The sequence below is a fragment of the Hippocampus guttulatus genome, chromosome 6, assembly GCF_054856545.1.
Source record: "Hippocampus guttulatus isolate MCC_2025c chromosome 6, RoL_Hgut_1.0, whole genome shotgun sequence".
NCBI lineage: Eukaryota > Metazoa > Chordata > Actinopteri > Syngnathiformes > Syngnathidae > Hippocampus > Hippocampus guttulatus.
Window position 1 is genome coordinate 7,902,226 of NC_141266.1, and position 17,948 is coordinate 7,920,173.

Below are 17,948 nucleotides of genomic sequence, written 5' to 3' on the forward strand. Positions count from 1 at the left end.
CTGTTGGTCAACACTGGAGAGGTTTTCTTATTTTCAGCGTGGTCGCGACCACTGTACTGCTGAACTCTCGACGTGCCTCAGCGCACCGTCACTGTTAGTCGAACACAGAGAAGCTCTACCCCCTTTATTTATATGGACATGGAACACGGTAACCTTCCACACAAATTAGTTCCAAACAAATAACAATCGTGTCCGTGGCATACATCGTACTCAACAGACAACCTGCTCTTTATTCACCAGAGGCTCATCAACCTGGTCTCTTATTTCTCTCCCGAAACTCTCTCTCCGCTACGTACAATTTCTGTGCATAGCTTGTAATGGAGGCTCTCGCTGACAATCCGTAGTGGAGTCGTTAGATGCAATGCGAATGATTTCAGCTCGAGTCGAGCTGTGGACAATGTTGACAAACTTGCATGCAGTAGCCATACATTTAGCTTTGTCTACTGGCTTCAGCAAATTTGTTCTTCGTCGTGTTATCCATTTTCTTCGCTTTGAAATTATCCATAGCTGTCTGTCTTATACGAGGGGGCAGAGTACTCACATCAGCTGTGTGCTTGGCCATTGAGTGCAATTTCAGACTCGACGTGCTGTGATGATAGCTCAGTTTAGGACTGCAAAACATACAGGCAACTTTGGTCTTGTCAGTGGAACTATCAGTGGAACTATCTGGCAACTTTTTAAAAGTAAACTTTCCATTCATAAACACTTTAAGTATCCGTTTTTGGTGACTCGCGCTGGCAAAACAGACATGGGCGTGGACTTCTGCAGCACGCTTGTTGTTTTGTTTCCAGTTTATTTATAGAGCAACGTAACATCCACTGTGACGTGTGCCGCATTAATCTCGCAAGAAAATAATCACGTTAAAATTCATTTAAATTAATGCAGATAATAACGTGCTAAACTGACAGCTGTAATATATACATACAGTATATATACATATATATATATATACTGTTCCGATTAAACTCGCCCCGAGGGCAGAGCAACTGAATATATGTAATACTGTGTTTCAAAAAGTTGGGGCAGTACCAATGGGTAAGTGGGAAAATGCAGATGTGAAAGGAACTTTTGAGTCTGTGGCTCCATAATGTAGCTTGGCTCTTTGTTACTGGCTCCAAGTCAGACTTCTGATTATTCAGAAACTCCAAAATTATATTGCTGAATCGACAATGGGTCGAAATATATTTTGTTGGCAGAATATTTAAACAAGTGGAAAAGTTTTCCCAGCCTCCTCTCATTTGCCTGCGCCTCCTTGTCATGGTTTCCTACAGCGGTGCCATTTGCCTTTTAAGACGGGTTAGTACTTTCAAAGCCTGGCGGAAAAGCGCACATGCTTGGCAGCAGTGATTTTTAAATCCTGAAATTTAAACGGTGTCATTTCCCCTTCAGGAGCATGCTGCCACGTTGACTAGCAGATAGTGTTTACAAATACTCTATCTAAAAAAATGCTCGAGGGAGTGGATATAATCTAGCTAGCCAAGATTTTTAGTCAGAAGTCCTTCCTGGCATGTGGCATAAACTCTATTAACTGGGCAGATTCTTGTACGTTGCAGCTAGTTGATTCTTTTACACCAGCACTACATTGGCTCCGTTTGACTAGAATAACATCCGTTTTGAAAGAACGGGTTTGTTTTCTTTACTTACAGAATACTTAATTATTAGCCTGACAGAATCGGCATTATCTTTATTGGCCAAGTGTGTTTACGAAAACACGAGAAATCGGAATAAAAAAACGCCCCGAGGCATAATGATGCCACCATGCTTCATTGTAGCCAATGTATGGTTTGAGTGGTGAGCAGTGTTTTCATCTCTCAAAGATTTATTGATTATTTTATTTTATTTTTTTAAAGCAGTTGAGCACTTGTGAAGTGTATATGTTGCATTAATGGTGGGGAACGGCTTGGTGAATTTATTTTATATCACACAGTACAGGCATTTGAACAGAGGTGTGAGCACATTTTAGATCCACTGTATGTACAATGTGTGAGGCACAGTGTGTCCTGTTTTATTCATCCACTGAGTATTTTTCACTGAACACTGCTGTGTGCTTGAAAGCTTCTGTGCGTGCTCCAGAGCCATGTTAGCCTTTGCCAATAGTGTACACCTCCAGATTCCCATCGAGGGCCCGGGAAATCTCGAGGCTCTCAGAATTAATCCACAACACTGTGGCACCGCAAGCATTCAATATTTATGGATAGAAGGTAGACTGATCCACAGCAGAACCCATCTGCATGGGCACCAACGTAAACAGTTTTAAAAAGCAGAGCGAGTCGCAGTATTGTCCACATTGTGCGGACATCTGTCTTATTTCACCAGCAGCAGGACAGCAACATGAGAATCAGCCACTCCTCAGTACCAGTCCGTACAGTTCCACAGATAGCTAGCGTGATAGGGATTAGCCTTTTTTCCAGTTTGAATGATCTGAACATAGTACAAGATTACTTTGTATTTAATAGAGCAGATTTTGCAGAGCCCAATTCGAGTAATTGATGGAATTGGCCGTCAAACAACACATGACTCTTTAAATACTCTCCCAAACATGACAAAGGTTAAACATTTTGAATTGTGATCAGCAGATAAAGGGTGCTACATGTAATCCATCTCATCAGCGATGCAAACCCCATGACGCAAAGCATAATTTGTCTCTTAAAGATAACATAACTGGATGAGCTAAAATAAGATCTTAATTTGGGATGTGGCCTAGATAGGAAGCACTCGACTTGTGAATTAATTCTTTTGGCAGACCAAAGTGTAGATCAGTGTAAGATATGAAAAGAGATCTAAAACATGACTTGGTCAAAACACGATTAGTTTTTACCTTTATGGTAGGTGGATGATATGGTGACCATGTAAACTGTAAAACTGTCAGTCTGGTAAGCCACGCGATGCTGCAGATTTTTCTAAATGCTGTCAGGACATTTTAGGCTTTTTAAAGCTCTCCACTGAGTTTGGAAAGAGCAGATGACTAAAACAACTCACCACAAACTTTCTTACTTGCCGTCTTGAGTCATATCACACATCTTCCACGTTTTGTCTCCAAGGTCAAGTTCTGCAGTGATTACTTTTTAAGTAGGGATGACTAACACTGACAATAGATATTCACATGCTTTCTCTGCTTTGATTTGATCTTTGTGGAAAAACGAACCAGTAGCTTCCCAACTGTCCAGCCTATAGTTGAAAATGGTACCACATGTCAGATTCACCACACTTAGGCAGTCGTTTGGCATACAGATCCACTCTGAGCCCGTAACTCATCTATACCGTAAGTCATGAATTCCTGTACCTGAACTCTGTCCTTCTCTCCTTTTTACCCCACACCTCCCCATCCCCTCTCACTCTCCTGTCATCCGCCCTTCTGCTTCCATCCTTCCCTTCACTTTCTGTCTACCTCTTCTCTTATCACATCCTTTCTACTGGCCTCTTCCTGTCCTTTGGCCTGTTCTCTCTTCTCTGTTCTCTCCTGTGTCCCCCCCCCCCCACCCCCTCCTCCCCTGTCAATGGTGGTGGCTGACAGTGACTTTGCATCCAAAATGAAAAACAGGCAGATGGGCTCATCGGGTGGCGTGAATATGACGAAGAGCACCAGCATCAGCGGTGACATGTGTAACCTGGAAAAGACAGACGGCAGCCAGTCGGACACAGCAGTCGGCACGGTAGGCACCGACGACAAGAAGAGGCGCTCAAGCATTGGTGCCAAAATGCAGGCCATGGTTGGCATGTCACGCAAGAGCCGGAGCACCTCACAACTCAGCCAAACAGGTAAGGCGCCGCCAAACATCCACACTGATTTGCAGTATCTCTTTGTGTCTTATCAATGTGCATCTGTCCTGTGGCCCTCTTTAGTTGTGTTGCAGCGCGTCTCTTACAGTGATGTCCATACTCAATTTTACCCAGCGCTTCTTTTTCCCAACTTTTAATCTAGACAGGGTTTGGACTTGGCAAAGGCGAGATGAAGCCTACAACGTGACTTTTGCCTCATGTCTTCCTCTTTTCCTCTAGGCTATGTCAACTCCTGGAAATCCCTCTACTGTTTCCTTATTGTTATTATAAGTCTTATTCCGTTACTGCTTTAGAGTTTTCATGACGATGCCTGCTGCTTCGACAGAAATCATTTATCATTTGTTTCTGTGTCACAGCTGTTTGAGCTTTGTTCTTGTTGCCAAGTTCCTGTCGTTGCTTTTAGTCTCGTGATGCTCATTTGAATATGCTGTTGGCATTCATAAACGCTGCCACATATTGCTTGTACGTGTCGGTGTAATTGAGAAAATGTGTTCTGGTGTCATTGAAACGCTGGTGGGTTTTTGGTTTGTTTGATTTTTTTAAAATACGATTTCTTGGGATATTTGTCTTTATTTATGTATTTATTTTGGGACCTGGTTCAGTTGTCAGTTGTATTCGGTATTAATTAAAACATGGTCTGGCTATAAAAATACCTGTAGAATAGTGGCTAGCACTGTTGCCCCGCAGGAATAATGTGAGCAATTCATGTGGAATTATATTCATGTAAAATTCCTGTCATGAGTTTAGCTGGTTTTGTTTTATTCAGGTAGTGTTCAGACAACAGTATTTCCATAAGATTTACACGTGCTCTGAATTTGCCTCTGAACTTGTAATTCCCAAGCTATTGATTTTGATTCAAATTGACTAAAGTGGGAGATAAGATAAGATAAGATAAGATATCCTTTATTAGTCTATTCTGTCAGTGTAATTTAAAATTAATCTGAGTACAACTGAATAGATAGACGAAGCAGTAAATAAAAGTGCAGGAATAAGTGTGCATGCCTTCTTGCACAGCAACGTGTTACGCTCTGCTGTGCAAAGTATCATTGCTTACATCTGATTGTCAAATGTTGATACTGTCGTAAACCGAGAACCTCTGAGTTGTAATTCTTTACTAGCTTTCCGTGGCCCACCCATAATGATGTGCGACCCACTTTATGACCCTGACCAACCAGTTGCTAATCGCTGCTAAATGTTAAGTGATAAATGTATAATTAATGCTGCAATTACATTACACAGGTCCAGGCTTAAAAACATTATAGTTTTCATTCATCATCTGAATGGCTGACAATGGGTTCCTGTATGTATACTTAATGCAGACTTTCAGGGAGAGATGTCAGAGCGATGGGGAGCACAAATTGTGATGTTCCCTAGAACTTCGATGTACAATGGAGCCTTGTTTTACTTTGTGCAGTCGTATTTCAACTGCCGATTTACAAACAGACCAAAACAAATGATTTTAAAAATACAACTCACCCTTACGCTAAATATAGTTGATGTAAATCGTGAGAGCCCTGCGCCGGTCTCATCTTCTCCCGTCATCTTCTGTCATGGCCAGGCTCCAAAAAAATGAAGCACCTGTCTGTTCCATTATTTCTCTTCCCTGGTGCTTTGAGTAAATTTGAGAATAAATGTGCATGTTTTGCATTTGACCATGTTGCCAATCACATTTCTGGTGAAATATCTTGCAGCGTAGTATGGCAACACATGTCTTGTGACTTTGGTGTATGTTGTGTTATGAGTCAAGTTATCGCCGCCACATACCGGTAATTCTTGTCCAAAGATCATTGAACAGAACATTTCAACGTCAAAGATGGAGCTTCACTTTGTGCTGCTGCCCGTGTTCCTTGCTGCCAGTCCCCTGGTCCCGCTGGTATGGACATTTTAAGACTAAAAGGCCATAAGAATAGCCAAAGCGAGTGAAACTAAGTATTCTCCTCATCAACCACCATCTTATTTTCATACTCTCTGACCCGCGCAGATCTAACGCGTGACGACTGTGTTGCTTTGTTGGCCGGACATGTCGGTCCTCAAAAGAGCTTTAGGCGATGGCAGCAGACGGGCAAGATGAAAGTCGTCTCCAACGTGTCTGATTGGAAGACAAAATGCCCAAAACACGTGATTAGTGATTAGTCGATTTCAGGCTTTGAATGTTCATGCGAAGTAGTAAAGTCGAGTTGTCAACTCATCATTTCTACAGGAAATTTTGACAATCCCACTTACACCCTTAATTTTCATATCAACTGAATGATTACCAAGGAGGAACACACACCACCACCCAACAAAACCCCAAATTCAAATTTTTAACCACTAACACCCCAACACGAGGAAAGCAAGCAAAGTCCGCGCAGGAGGGCCTGAGCTGAGAACATAGTACCTCTTGACTGTGATGAAGGTGTGCGAACTCCTTCAACATGTTTACCTGGATTACACATTCTTAACAATATTTATAATATCAGCCAAACATAAAAAGAGCATTCAAAAGTATTGGCTTGGATTGTGGAATTAAATGGAGGCTGAGTGACACACCTGAGACAGGCTGTACCCTGGCTACCAGGCCACTGTGTTTGTGTTGTGACTAACTTTGAACTTCCAATTTTATATTTTTAGACTTCTAACCACAGATCAAAAAGAAAAAAAAAAAGACTTCCCCTTCCCCGCTTCTCTTCCAAAAGCTCTCAGTCAGTCAGGAAGCTTGATGAGACATGACCAAAAGACAGCGTGGTAAATTGAGTGCAACAGGGTGAGTGGGTTGCTGCTACATGCAATACTTACCTTTTCAATGGGCACCTGACATGATTTTCATCCATTAAGAGGTGTAATGATTAATTGACAATGAATTGATTGTCGAATTAATAATTATTTTTGATCATCAATTAATTGCTTAGAGACCTTGTTTCATGATAAATTGTCCAAATCAATTTGATTGAAGTCTCCAGACAGGATATATTCTTTGGTTGGTAGTCCTTCATGAAAGCAGACTTATTATCTTTGTGTTGAATGAAAATAAGACATTTGTAAACATCTGCTTTTACTTTGGAAAACAATGAGCAACCTTTTTTGAAATGTGACAAACCAAACCAGTGATTAAATCATATTGAACTAATCTTTGTGCATTTTCCACACTGCCAATTTGAAATCATGTCCTGTTTTGGAATGAAGCGATGGTTCATTGATTAATCAACAAAATAATTGACAGATTAATCGAGTGCAGCAATAAGTTAGTTGGAGCCCTACATCCATCCTCATAAATAAATAAATGAATAACCATTCGTTGGATTTCAAAATAATATGGTGTTCTTTCATGATCTACTCTTAAACTGTGAGATTTTAACAAACTATATAGAGTGACATTAAACATTAAATAGACCAGTCCAGATCTATAAAAAAGGTAAACGTAAATTTGCTCCTAAAATTCCAACTAATTTAGCCTGATGCTGTCACTGAAGGGTTTTCGGTTTGCCACTTGAGCTAAACATACTGTCATGGGAGGAGGGTGTAAAACTGCCTCAACATGAAGGCCGGCGTTAGAAAAAGTCACGTTTTAACTGCAAGTCTCGATGTGCAAGTGTGCGTTTGTACGTGTCTGGCTGCTATCACTGCAGTGAGTTGTGTTTAAAGTGTCCAGGTCCAGAGTTGCTTGTTGACGCTCAGCACGGTTGAGTCCCTGGCCTCATCAATCACGATGATTTCTTCACTGCACTTCTGGGATGTTGCGCTCTTCTGCCGTTACGGTAGAACGGACAGAATTTTTTAGATTCTTGTCGTCTGAGGTGCATATAATTTCCTATTATGTCGTCGCCCCTTTGGGACCACGTCACACTCTAATACCGTCGTGCTTACCTCTGTTAGTCATGCTGTTGTGAAAGCGCAGTGCAACTTCAGGGGTCTCCAAAATATGGACTACGTTTCTTTTGAACCAAAATTCAAGATCTTAAACCAAAGTTATCAGGTCTAAAGAAAATCCCACTCAAACTAACAAACTGGCTTTCATCAACAGCTCAATTCATTCCTTCTGCCTCCGTTATAAATAATCTGGTGATTAGCCTCAGAAACACAGAGGGCTTGAAAAACAGCAATACAACGTTAGGCAAAATAATTGTCACCCTTAATGAGGTGAACACAACGATTAGCAGTACATCTTTGCGGCAGTTCTAATTACCTTGTAATCCTTGAGACATGCGTCACGTTCGCTACGTGTTTTCCTGGAAATCTCGTAAAGCCCATGTGCTGATGTGCAGTCGGTGTATGGGTAAGAATAAACTTCGCAAGTGCAAAAGTTGAAACATCACGTGCCGTATGTGTTGTTTGAGTAATGTCTTCTACTTTTGCCACGTGTCCTTTGACGCACTTGGCGGGGGAGACTGAGACAGATGGGAGACTAATTGTTGTATCTTTCTTGCTTGACTCGGATCATTACTTTGTTCTCGCTGTTGTTGGAACAGCATATTGCCCCTATTTCTTTCACTGCCTCCTTTCAGTGACCACTCTAACCGCAATTGCATCTAATTCTAATCAAGTATACTGCATGAAATTCATGAACCACGGTAATTAGGAGAAGGAAATTGCAGTTTAAAGGTCCAGGATCATTTTGACTATGGTACATTAATTTGGGAATGATTAAGCATTCAGCTTACCTATGTGATGTAAATGTCTTGATGTTTCCATTTAAATTCCTATTTTTTACCCCTCACTCATCGTCAATGTGTCAGAATGAATGGAAACCAAATGAAGCGAACTTTCATCGCAGGTTTAATCCGCTCCACAGCCAAGAGTATTGGAACATTGAGCCCAATTCCTTGTATTTTTGCTGAAAACACTTGAAGACATCAGAAGAGGAATAGGAAACAAGGGATCGCCAGTTCAACCTTCCCTTTACATCTGAAGTGGTTACACAGCTTAAAGCGAGGGCTGCTCACGCGCCCAAACATACAAGCTCACCTGTGAAGGTGTAGAGATTATGTCATGGGCTCGGCCTCCGTCCGCTTCTTCTTTTTCATTGATGACAATACAAGCTGGCAGCGGTAAAATGAATTGAGAAATCTACAGAAACATTCTTTCGACGACTTTCAAGAAACAAAAGTGTTCGGGATTCATCGTGCAACTATCTTATTATGCCAAGCAAAACAACAAAGAAGTTTTGTTCATCAGAGGAAAAAAGCAGAAGGTTTTAGACTAGCCAAGTCAGTCTCCAGACATAAACCCTATAGAGCATGCATTTAACTTGTTCAAGAGGACACTGAAGGGATCTACTAGCAGACCCCCACCAAGAAAAAGAAAAAAAAAGAACTTGTGATGAAAGCCTGGAAAAGAATCGCAATGGAAGGTGCAAATGTTTTTTTTTAATATATATTAATGCGTCACAGGTTTGATGCAGTTATTGCGAGCAAGGGATTTCCCTGTAACCTGAACGAAGTCTTATTCATTTATTAAGTCTGGGTTCCAATACTTTTGGTCACCCACAAATGAATCTTGAGATGAAAACACCAGGCAAGTAAAGCTCAAAGGTGTATCTCTTGTCTCATGATTGCTTTTTTTGTATGTCAAAGCCAGAAGTGTTGGGCTCACTGTTCCACGACAATTAGAGGGGAGAGTCGGTGAACAACCAAATATTGATCCAATTTAGAAAATCCGAGACATTACGATTGAGAATTTTGAGAGAAACATGGGTGAGTGCTGAATGGCATGGCGAGGATTCCAGTCGAATCTGTCCGCTTTCAGCACATCCGGGTTAGTCACAGCCGGTTTGAGACCAACCAAAGTGCACCGTGTTGTTCTTCAAGGAAGCAGACTCGAGCTTGGGTGCAAGTGGATAGGCCTTCACAAAGAAGCACAAGAAGAGGAGCCATTAAATATGACCCAATTACGGTTGTAATGTTGCTCTGTTTTGTCCAACTTCCCACAGATGTGCGAGTGTAGAGTTGTGCTGACCCAGATGAAACGTTAAGTGGCACACTTGTGGAAATAGGTTGCCGCATCTCACAGGAATAAACGTTTGCATTTATGCTCACGCTTCAAGGAGATACGTGTTATTGTAACATTATTTCCAAAGGTCTTCTTTTTTTTTTTTTTGGCCTAGCACTGCCTTGTCAGTGCAATCAGCCATGGGATATTTTCTTATTTGCTTTATTAACGTGCGACAGTGGCCATTTAGCAAGTGCGTGATGGTTTGGCTTCTGAAACCTCATGTTGAAGTAGCATTTAGCAAGAGATTGAACCTCTTGTGCTTGGGATGTCAGTCATTTACCTTCCATGTACGACACTCATTGTTGGAATACGGAAGTGAACTTCACATTTTGAGTTCAAGCTATATGAATTCAGACCACCAGGGAAGTCTATTCAAAGCAGGTTGACATCGAATGTTTGGATACGTTTCACACTACTTTAAACAGAATGAAAGAGAACGGTTTTGTGGCGATGTGGTACACGATCGATCAAGTGAACAAGAGGCGAATGATGGATGGTAGATGACGTTTTTAGGTTGAGCATGTGAATGTGATCATCTTCTGGAATTCTCATTTTGTGCAAACAAAATTGCTCCCAAGTCAACACAGCTGTGTTATGCTACTTAATGGGAGGGAGAACAATCAAAGGAGCAGAAACTGGCACGTGCAATTGGAGTGGCTGCTATGTGGCAAGGCAGCTGGCAGGCAGACTGACAGCTTGTTTTCTCTGGCCTCTGTGGATAGCATGGGGATCCGAGGGGATCGTGATACCAATGATGGAACAAAAAAAAAATACTGATGAATAGGAATGAAAGTATCAGTGGTGAATAACGCAAAGATTTTTTTTTAAAAAGGATAAAACTGGACTCAGTAGGGAGGTCTCTACATATCTCTGGGTAGAGCTTCTTCACCCATACTCGCAGTTGAGGTTTAAGAAGGATAGCCCTCTGATTGGTGGAGCGAGAATCAGCGCCCCCCCCCCCTCCTCCTAGAAAAAAAAGAGGTGCTGCAGGCAGCATCGGGCACACAGCAGCACAAGTCTCAGCCGCTCCTCAACAGACAGACTAGTCGACAGACAAGATCGATTTGCCAAACACAAATTACACCAGTTGAATTTGGAAGCTCGACCTGTCGATCAATCGATTCACCGCATTGAGGACACGTGCCAGCCGTCACAATGGGCAGGCAGGGGCATGATTCCTCTGCTCCGGCTGCTGGGATGCGTATACAGCGCTCCCAGAGTAAGATGAGCTTATCCGCGTCGTTTGAAGCGTTGGCAGTCTACTTCCCCTGCATGAACTCCTTTGATGAAGACGATGGAGGTAAGACGACTCCGAGGGATGCTGTGTGTGTGTGGGATTCACCGCCAAGCTTCAGTCAACAATGTGCCGCGGCTGTGAGCTACATGCAATTCTGTGCATCGTTTAGGCTATTGATTCGTCGTGAAATCCTCAGCTCATGGAAAACAACAATTTCGGACGTGCATTGAGTGAGTGCTTCTAATTGACTGTGTGGTAAAGATCCTACCGGTTGGATTTACACATTTGAAGTATTTGTAATGCAGAACAGAACTCATGAATCACTTTCAAATGAATTAACCAATCCGGTACATTTCGGATGGGGTGCATTGCCCTTGCCAACAATGCACAGGCTGCTTACAGTTTTGGATCCATTCTCAAGTTGCTCTGCGGAATGCATTGCAATGTTGTGACTCAAATATCCATTTTAACACACCAACTCATGCTCACTTTGTTTTTGTTTGTTTTTTTTAAGTGACTAAACCAATCAATCTTGAAACAAGATGCAGAGATGTCTTGCTGTGTGATTAAAACTGGTGACACACCACTATGCTCATCGAAAAAACTGGTTGGCTTGTAAATATGTATTTTGGAGGACCGACAACATGTTTTGAGTTCGACTTTTAAAACTCTCCAACTAAATCTCTGGGATATGAGCTTTAGTTTATCACCAGTGTTACATTTGAACTACATGCTTTGGAAGCATGTATTGAAAATCCCCCTATGCATTGGTTCTCTTGTGCGTCATTAATATTCACATGTATGCCAAAGGTGACTTCTGAACGTTATACACTGTTGACACTCATTGTGCAATTTATTTTAGATTTGTTAACGCTTGAGTACTCTTGCAAGGAAAGGTTTGCAAGCTATTCAGTGCTCGTTGTTGTTGTTGCATTTTACGCAGCGATATGACTCATTTTCATCCTTGCAATGTCATCTTGAGCATTTTAAATGGGTCTGCCCTTGTTTTGATTGTATTTTGTGAGCACCGTAAATGCTGTATGAAAAAATACTGTGCGGTCACATTATTCTGAAATGCAATCGAAGGAAGCAGGGGGACAAGAAAACAAAATGCAGATATGCAGATATAATTTGTCGATTCAATAAACACAGCAAGCGTATTACTATTTCAAAATAGCACTCATCGATGACAACCAGCCAGACATCAAAGAATCTGTCACTGTTGCTCGGCATGAATGGTGCTGTGAACAGGATAATTCTAAAATAGGATGGATACAAACTTACAGCGGCATATATTTAGCTGTGCGTTCATCTTAGTCGAGGTACGTCTGACACGTGTGCTTCCATGCAAGCTGGGAAATGTGAACACACGAGAGTTTCCAGGCTGATGGAAGCAGTCAACTGTCATGTTCGATCAGCCAGATGAGGCAGATGTCAGATATTTCTTGGGCAGCAGCTCCGAGATTTTCTGGTGTGACATGAAGCCACAGTTTATTTATTGATTTATGGATATATTTATTGATGGTGTGTTTGTCAAACTGAAACTCTCAGTACAGCAGATCATGCTGTCTGTGATTCAAGTGTCTTTCGTGTTTAGTGGGATGCATTACTGCAGTAATTCAATCCCAAAAATGACTGAGCATCCGTCTGTCTGTCTGACACTGTGTATGCAGAAGCAGGGGGCAAGAAGTTGCGCAGCACCATCCAGAGGAGCACAGAGACGGGCCTGGCAGTGGAAATGAGGAGTCGGATGACTCGTCAGGCCAGCCGAGAATCCACGGACGGCAGCATGAACAGCTACAGCTCCGAGGGAAAGTAAGCAGACCAAGCCCCGCACTGTATTTGATTTTCTTGTCTTCCCAGCACCTGAACTCAATCCAGCTGCTTACCTCCTATTATTTGACATGAATATACAGTATGTTCATCACCACGGTAACAAGCGTGTATTTGTGGTCTAGTCTCATCTTCCCTGGAGTGAGGCTGTCCTCAGAAGCCCAGTTTAGTGACTTCCTGGACGGGCTCGGGCCCGCCCAGCTCGTCGGACGACAGACGCTGGCTACACCACCAATGGGTAAACACAAGAATCTTCCTTTCGCCGAAGCTCAGGAACATGTGGAGGAGCTTTCTGCTTCTGCTGTTTTTGCCCATCTTTCAAATGTGCACCTTTGCCATGTTTTATTTTAGGCGACATCCAAATCGGCATGGTGGAAAAGAAAGGAGCACTGGAGGTGGAAGTCATCAGAGCTCGTGGCCTTGTCGGAAAACCAAATTCCAAGGCACTGCCAGGTAAGAGTAGGCGTGATGTTAACAAATAATGATGACAATTCCGTTGGTGTCTGAAAGTGACTTATCTTATTTGCCCCTTTCCTCCCAGCACCCTATGTGAAGGTCTACCTTTTGGAAAACGGAGTCTGCATAGCCAAAAAGAAGACAAAAGTAGCAAGAAAAACCTTGGATCCTCTTTACCAGCAGCAACTGCCGTTTGAGGAGAGCCCCGGAGGGAAAGTTTTACAGGTGAGAAGAGAAAAACAGAAAAACGCAAGTGCATAGCCTGAGCTTGTCGCATCCGTTTGACTCACGTATATGATGCGACCGCTTTTTAGGTGATAGTCTGGGGCGACTATGGACGTATGGACCATAAATCATTCATGGGAGCAGTTCAGATACTGTTAGACGAGCTGGACCTGTCCAACATGGTGATCGGCTGGTTCAAGCTCTTTCCTCCCTCCTCGCTGGTGGACCCAACTCTCGCCCCCCTGACAAGAAGAGCTTCCCAGTCCTCACTGGACAGTTTCTCACGGTCATAGCAGCGTGCGGACTGACAGCGTTGTTGTAGCAGCCAGTGTTGCGATGACGGGTCACGCCCCCCGGTTACACTGCATGCTTGATGTTGTGTCTTCTGAGCCTGTTTCTCGGGGTGCAAATGTGATCCTGTGTTTTGAGCAAAAACGTCGCACACGTGGCGAAGCGCATCGCAAGCGTCTGGCGGCCCAAGGATTGCCGGGCAATGTTGTTCTTGCTGTTGGAAGGAAACTGGAATGAACTCCTTAGCACGAGGAATCCGTCATATCCAGGTTTTCGTCCAGTTCGAAGCCATGGGGGTCAGCACTGGGAACCGCGAAACGAGTTCTACAGAAACCCTTTTTCGAATGAAAAATAAACGTTTGGCTTTGTTTTCCAGTTTTGGATTTGTTTTTATTTGTTTCTTTTTCCTGTCTTAGTTTTATTTTATTTATTTATTTTTTTTAATGTCTGAAGGGAGTGACAGTGGCTTTTACCTCCAGATGCTTGGTCATGCCCCGCCAATCGGCCTAGTTGTAGTGAGCTTTTTTTGGACCATTACATAGGGTGAGTTTTGTCCCAGCTTGAACCCACACGTCCCCAAATCCGAAAAGAAAATAGCCTGCAGACTTTTGGTATGTGCTCAACCAGACAGCAGGAATCAAGAGGTAATATTGCCGTGGCTACAAATCACCAATAATGAGTCGTCAAAACTCCGGTGAAAAGATGTGCAATCTACCATCTTTGTTTCATTCTTTCTCTTTTTGATATAAAGTATTGTATGAAAAAGGTTTCAGAAAAAAATATATTTTCCCTTTTTAGTTCATTTGCATGAATACAAATTTAGCTGAGTACTACAAAAAAAACGGTTTTTTTTCTTAAGGCTGTAACTTGCAAAAAAGATGAAGAAAAAGAAATTGAACAGATCAGCCATTTCCAACCATTTTGTATTCTTTTTAAAGATGTGTTTCATTAGTGCATGGTTGGAGAATGAATGCAAGATCACGATCAAGAGAAAAATCATTGTTGATCAGTCCTGAGACCGTACGTTCATGAGTCAGTAAGATCATGGAAACAAAAGGGACATTTTGGAGTACAGTATTTAACAGATAATGTTTTATGAGACACACATAAATAAATAAAAAGAAATAATGACAATAAATGTAAATGACTTATTTCATGGTGAAAAGGCTGAGATAAAGATTATGTGAAAATTGTACATGATTCTCTTTTTATTCCTTCTCCCAGGGTACTTCACATTGTACTGTTCATTTCTACCAATGCCCCCCCCCCCCCCCCCCCCCAAGTAGTGTCCGGATTTGCTCTGGTCCAGATCTGGCGATCTCACAGTTCTTGATTTGTTTTGGTATGCAATTTAGTTCTGGTTTGATTTCTTTAACAAGCATGTTGAAAAGGATTCTCTGCAACATGGCTTGGGCACACCTTAAAGTAACTCAGCATGTTTTGATATAAGATGATATTTGGAATTTTTGCAGTTTTCTTGTACAGTGCATGTCAACGTCATTCGTTTTTCTCCCTCACGATGAATTCATTGTTACACCAAATTGGTTTTCAGTCACCCAATGACCAATTATAGAAGTTCCCGAGCTCATATTATCTTTGGGGATATTGAAGAAAAAAGTGACAAGGAAAATATTTTCTTCTTAAGGGGGTTGAGGAGGTGTGATGACAAGTATATTTGATTTCGCTATTGTTGTCAAACTTCCAAAATATTCTGTATTGGTACAGCAAAAGGTCAAGACGTAATCAAGAGGAAGCAAACCTGCAAAATAAAGATGTGTTGCTGGAGTTCCATACAAGCACTGTTTAGGAGATGAGCTCATCACAAGTTCAAATGAGATGGAATATTGCCACAGAAAATGCTTTTGTTCTTGTTTTCATGAAAATGACATTGATTTCATATATTTTTGTTAGTTTTCTTTTCAAAGCCAAGACCTGATTGTTTTTTATTTTCTATTTTTAGTAATAATCAAAACGTCTAATGTCTGATAGGTTAATAAATCGCATAGCTGCAGTTGTGTCTGAATGAAAATGAACTGGGGCATTATTCCTTTACCACATGGAGATGTCCAAGGATGTTTTTTTGTTTGTTTGTTTTTTTCTGTCACAGTCTGCAGTCTATCTTCTAATTTTGGATTTCCCATTGTACATACATACATAGATGTCAGATTTTAAATAAACACAATACCGTGATGACACTTCTGGAGCAGGAAAAATGCCTCACATGATGAAAAAGACATGTAATTTATCCTTTTGACTGCCTTTAAGTTTCTCTTTCTTTTTGTGCAATGTGTTCATGCCAAGGCTTGTCTTGGTTAACAAGTATGGTTGAGTACAGAGATTTATGTAAGTTATTTTTCAAATTAAAAATTAAAAAAACATGATATTACACAAATGCTGATTGTTGTGTGATTATCGGGTTTAGCGCAAATACACCCACGCACCAAATCCTCTTTTAACTTGCTGGTTTCCTCACAACCCGAATTAACAGTGGGGAAAATTGTCACCCATCCATCCATTTCCTATGCCGCTTTTCCTCATTGTGGTCATAAGTGAGCCTTTTCCAGCTGACTTTACGCAACGGGTGAGCTACACCTTGTGCTGGTCTAAAGCATCCACGGAAAGGATGTGACCCCATCCCAACAACTCCCATGAACATTTCTACACACGCGGTCTTGTAATGAGATCAATAAACGTTGCAGAACAAGCTGCTTTAGTGGTAGCCATCTCACCGGTGTACATTTTCACAATTGACTATTTTGTTTAGCATTATGTGCATCAATTGTTTGGTTTGGCTTCTTTTTGTTTTTGTTTTCGGGTCTAAGCACACGTGGCAAATGCTCTTGATTCTTGTAATAACATTAAAATGTTTGAAAAGATGACAATTTTTTTTTGTTGTTGTTGCTGCTGTCAGCGAAGAAGGCTCGTCCATCCATCTATCCATCCATTGTTCGACCGCTTATCTTCACAAGGATCGCGGGGGGGCTATCCCAGCCAGTAGGCGGAGGACACCCTGAACCAGTTGCCAGCCAATCGCAGGGCACACACAGACGAACAACCATCCACGCTCACACTCACACCTAAGGACAATTTGGAGCAGGGGTGTCAAACTCAGGTCCTGGAGGGCCGCTGTCCTGCATGTTTTCTAAGTCTCCCTGTTGCAACACACCTGATTCAAATGATCAGATCATCAGCAAGCTCTGCAGCAGCCTGACATTGAACCTGTTCATTTGAATCAGGTGTGTTGCAACAGGGAGACTTGGAAAACATGCAGGACAGTGGCTCTCCCGGACCTGAGTTTGACACCTATGATTTAGAGTGTTCAATCACCCTGCCATGCATGTTTTTGGAATGTGGGAGGAAACCAGAGGACCCGGAGAAAACCCACACAGGCCCAGGGAGAACATGCAAACTCCACACAGGGTAGCCGGAGCTGGAATTGAACCCCGTACCTCTGCACTGTAAGTACGATGCGCTAACCACTGGGCCACCGGGCCGCCCAAGATGGCTCGCGTAACTTAAAATAATTTGAGGCCTTTGGTGCCAATATGGCAAATATACAAATACAATACAATACAGATTAATTGAGATGGTGCTTTCACAACACGTGCAGTTGGAACAAAGTGCTTTCCATGACATATAAAACATCAACTGAAACAGTTGCCCTGACTCTTCTCATACGAATACAACTACTACTATGGACTACTCACAAGGCTCGCCTCATGTCATTCAGACCTGATGCTCATCTTTGGGAAGCTCCTCAAGTAAATTTGTTGAGTCTAACTAGTCAAGAAAATGTCAGATTGGAGACATTAGAAAAAATAATGATTCTGAATTCATTCCTTGGTGTTTGCAAAGCCGCAGAAGACACTGTAAATCTGTCCAATTCCATGTTCCATCCACTTCCCCAAGAAGTTAACTGGCATGATTTGTAACCTGCTGGTGAGCTTTTTGCATTCCACAGCATCAGGCTTCTGCAAAAAATCTCCTCAGACTCAAATGGTGCTGAATTCTGTCCCGCACGTGAGCAGGCACCACTGGATTAAAGAGCTCAAAGTAGTTTAGTATCTCTCGAGGCTGCTGCGCTCCCATCTGTTTCTCTACAAGTAGTTTTGGCAACCCTCCTATTTCACAGTCGTTTGTGTTGTGAGCCATTTGCGAT

General features: G+C 42.1%; 1 protein-coding gene across 8 annotated transcripts in view; it reads left to right on the plus strand.

Annotated features, from left to right (window-relative positions):
* Positions 1 to 16,181, plus strand: part of rims2a (regulating synaptic membrane exocytosis 2a) — a 139,344-nt gene extending 123,163 nt beyond the window's left edge. For 4 of the 8 annotated variants that reach the window (XM_086112617.1, XM_086112618.1, XM_086112620.1 and 1 more), the window contains 6 exons: positions 3,542 to 3,759; positions 12,658 to 12,799; positions 12,943 to 13,055; positions 13,169 to 13,270; positions 13,359 to 13,498; positions 13,588 to 16,181. In XM_086112617.1, the coding sequence (XP_085968743.1) occupies positions 3,542 to 3,759; positions 12,658 to 12,799; positions 12,943 to 13,055; positions 13,169 to 13,270; positions 13,359 to 13,498; positions 13,588 to 13,791 (919 nt within the window). In that variant the 3' untranslated portion in view covers positions 13,792 to 16,181. The other 4 variants (XM_086112623.1, XM_086112622.1, XM_086112624.1 and 1 more) reach the window with 2 other exon arrangements.
* Positions 16,182 to 17,948: the final 1,767 nt, after the last annotated feature.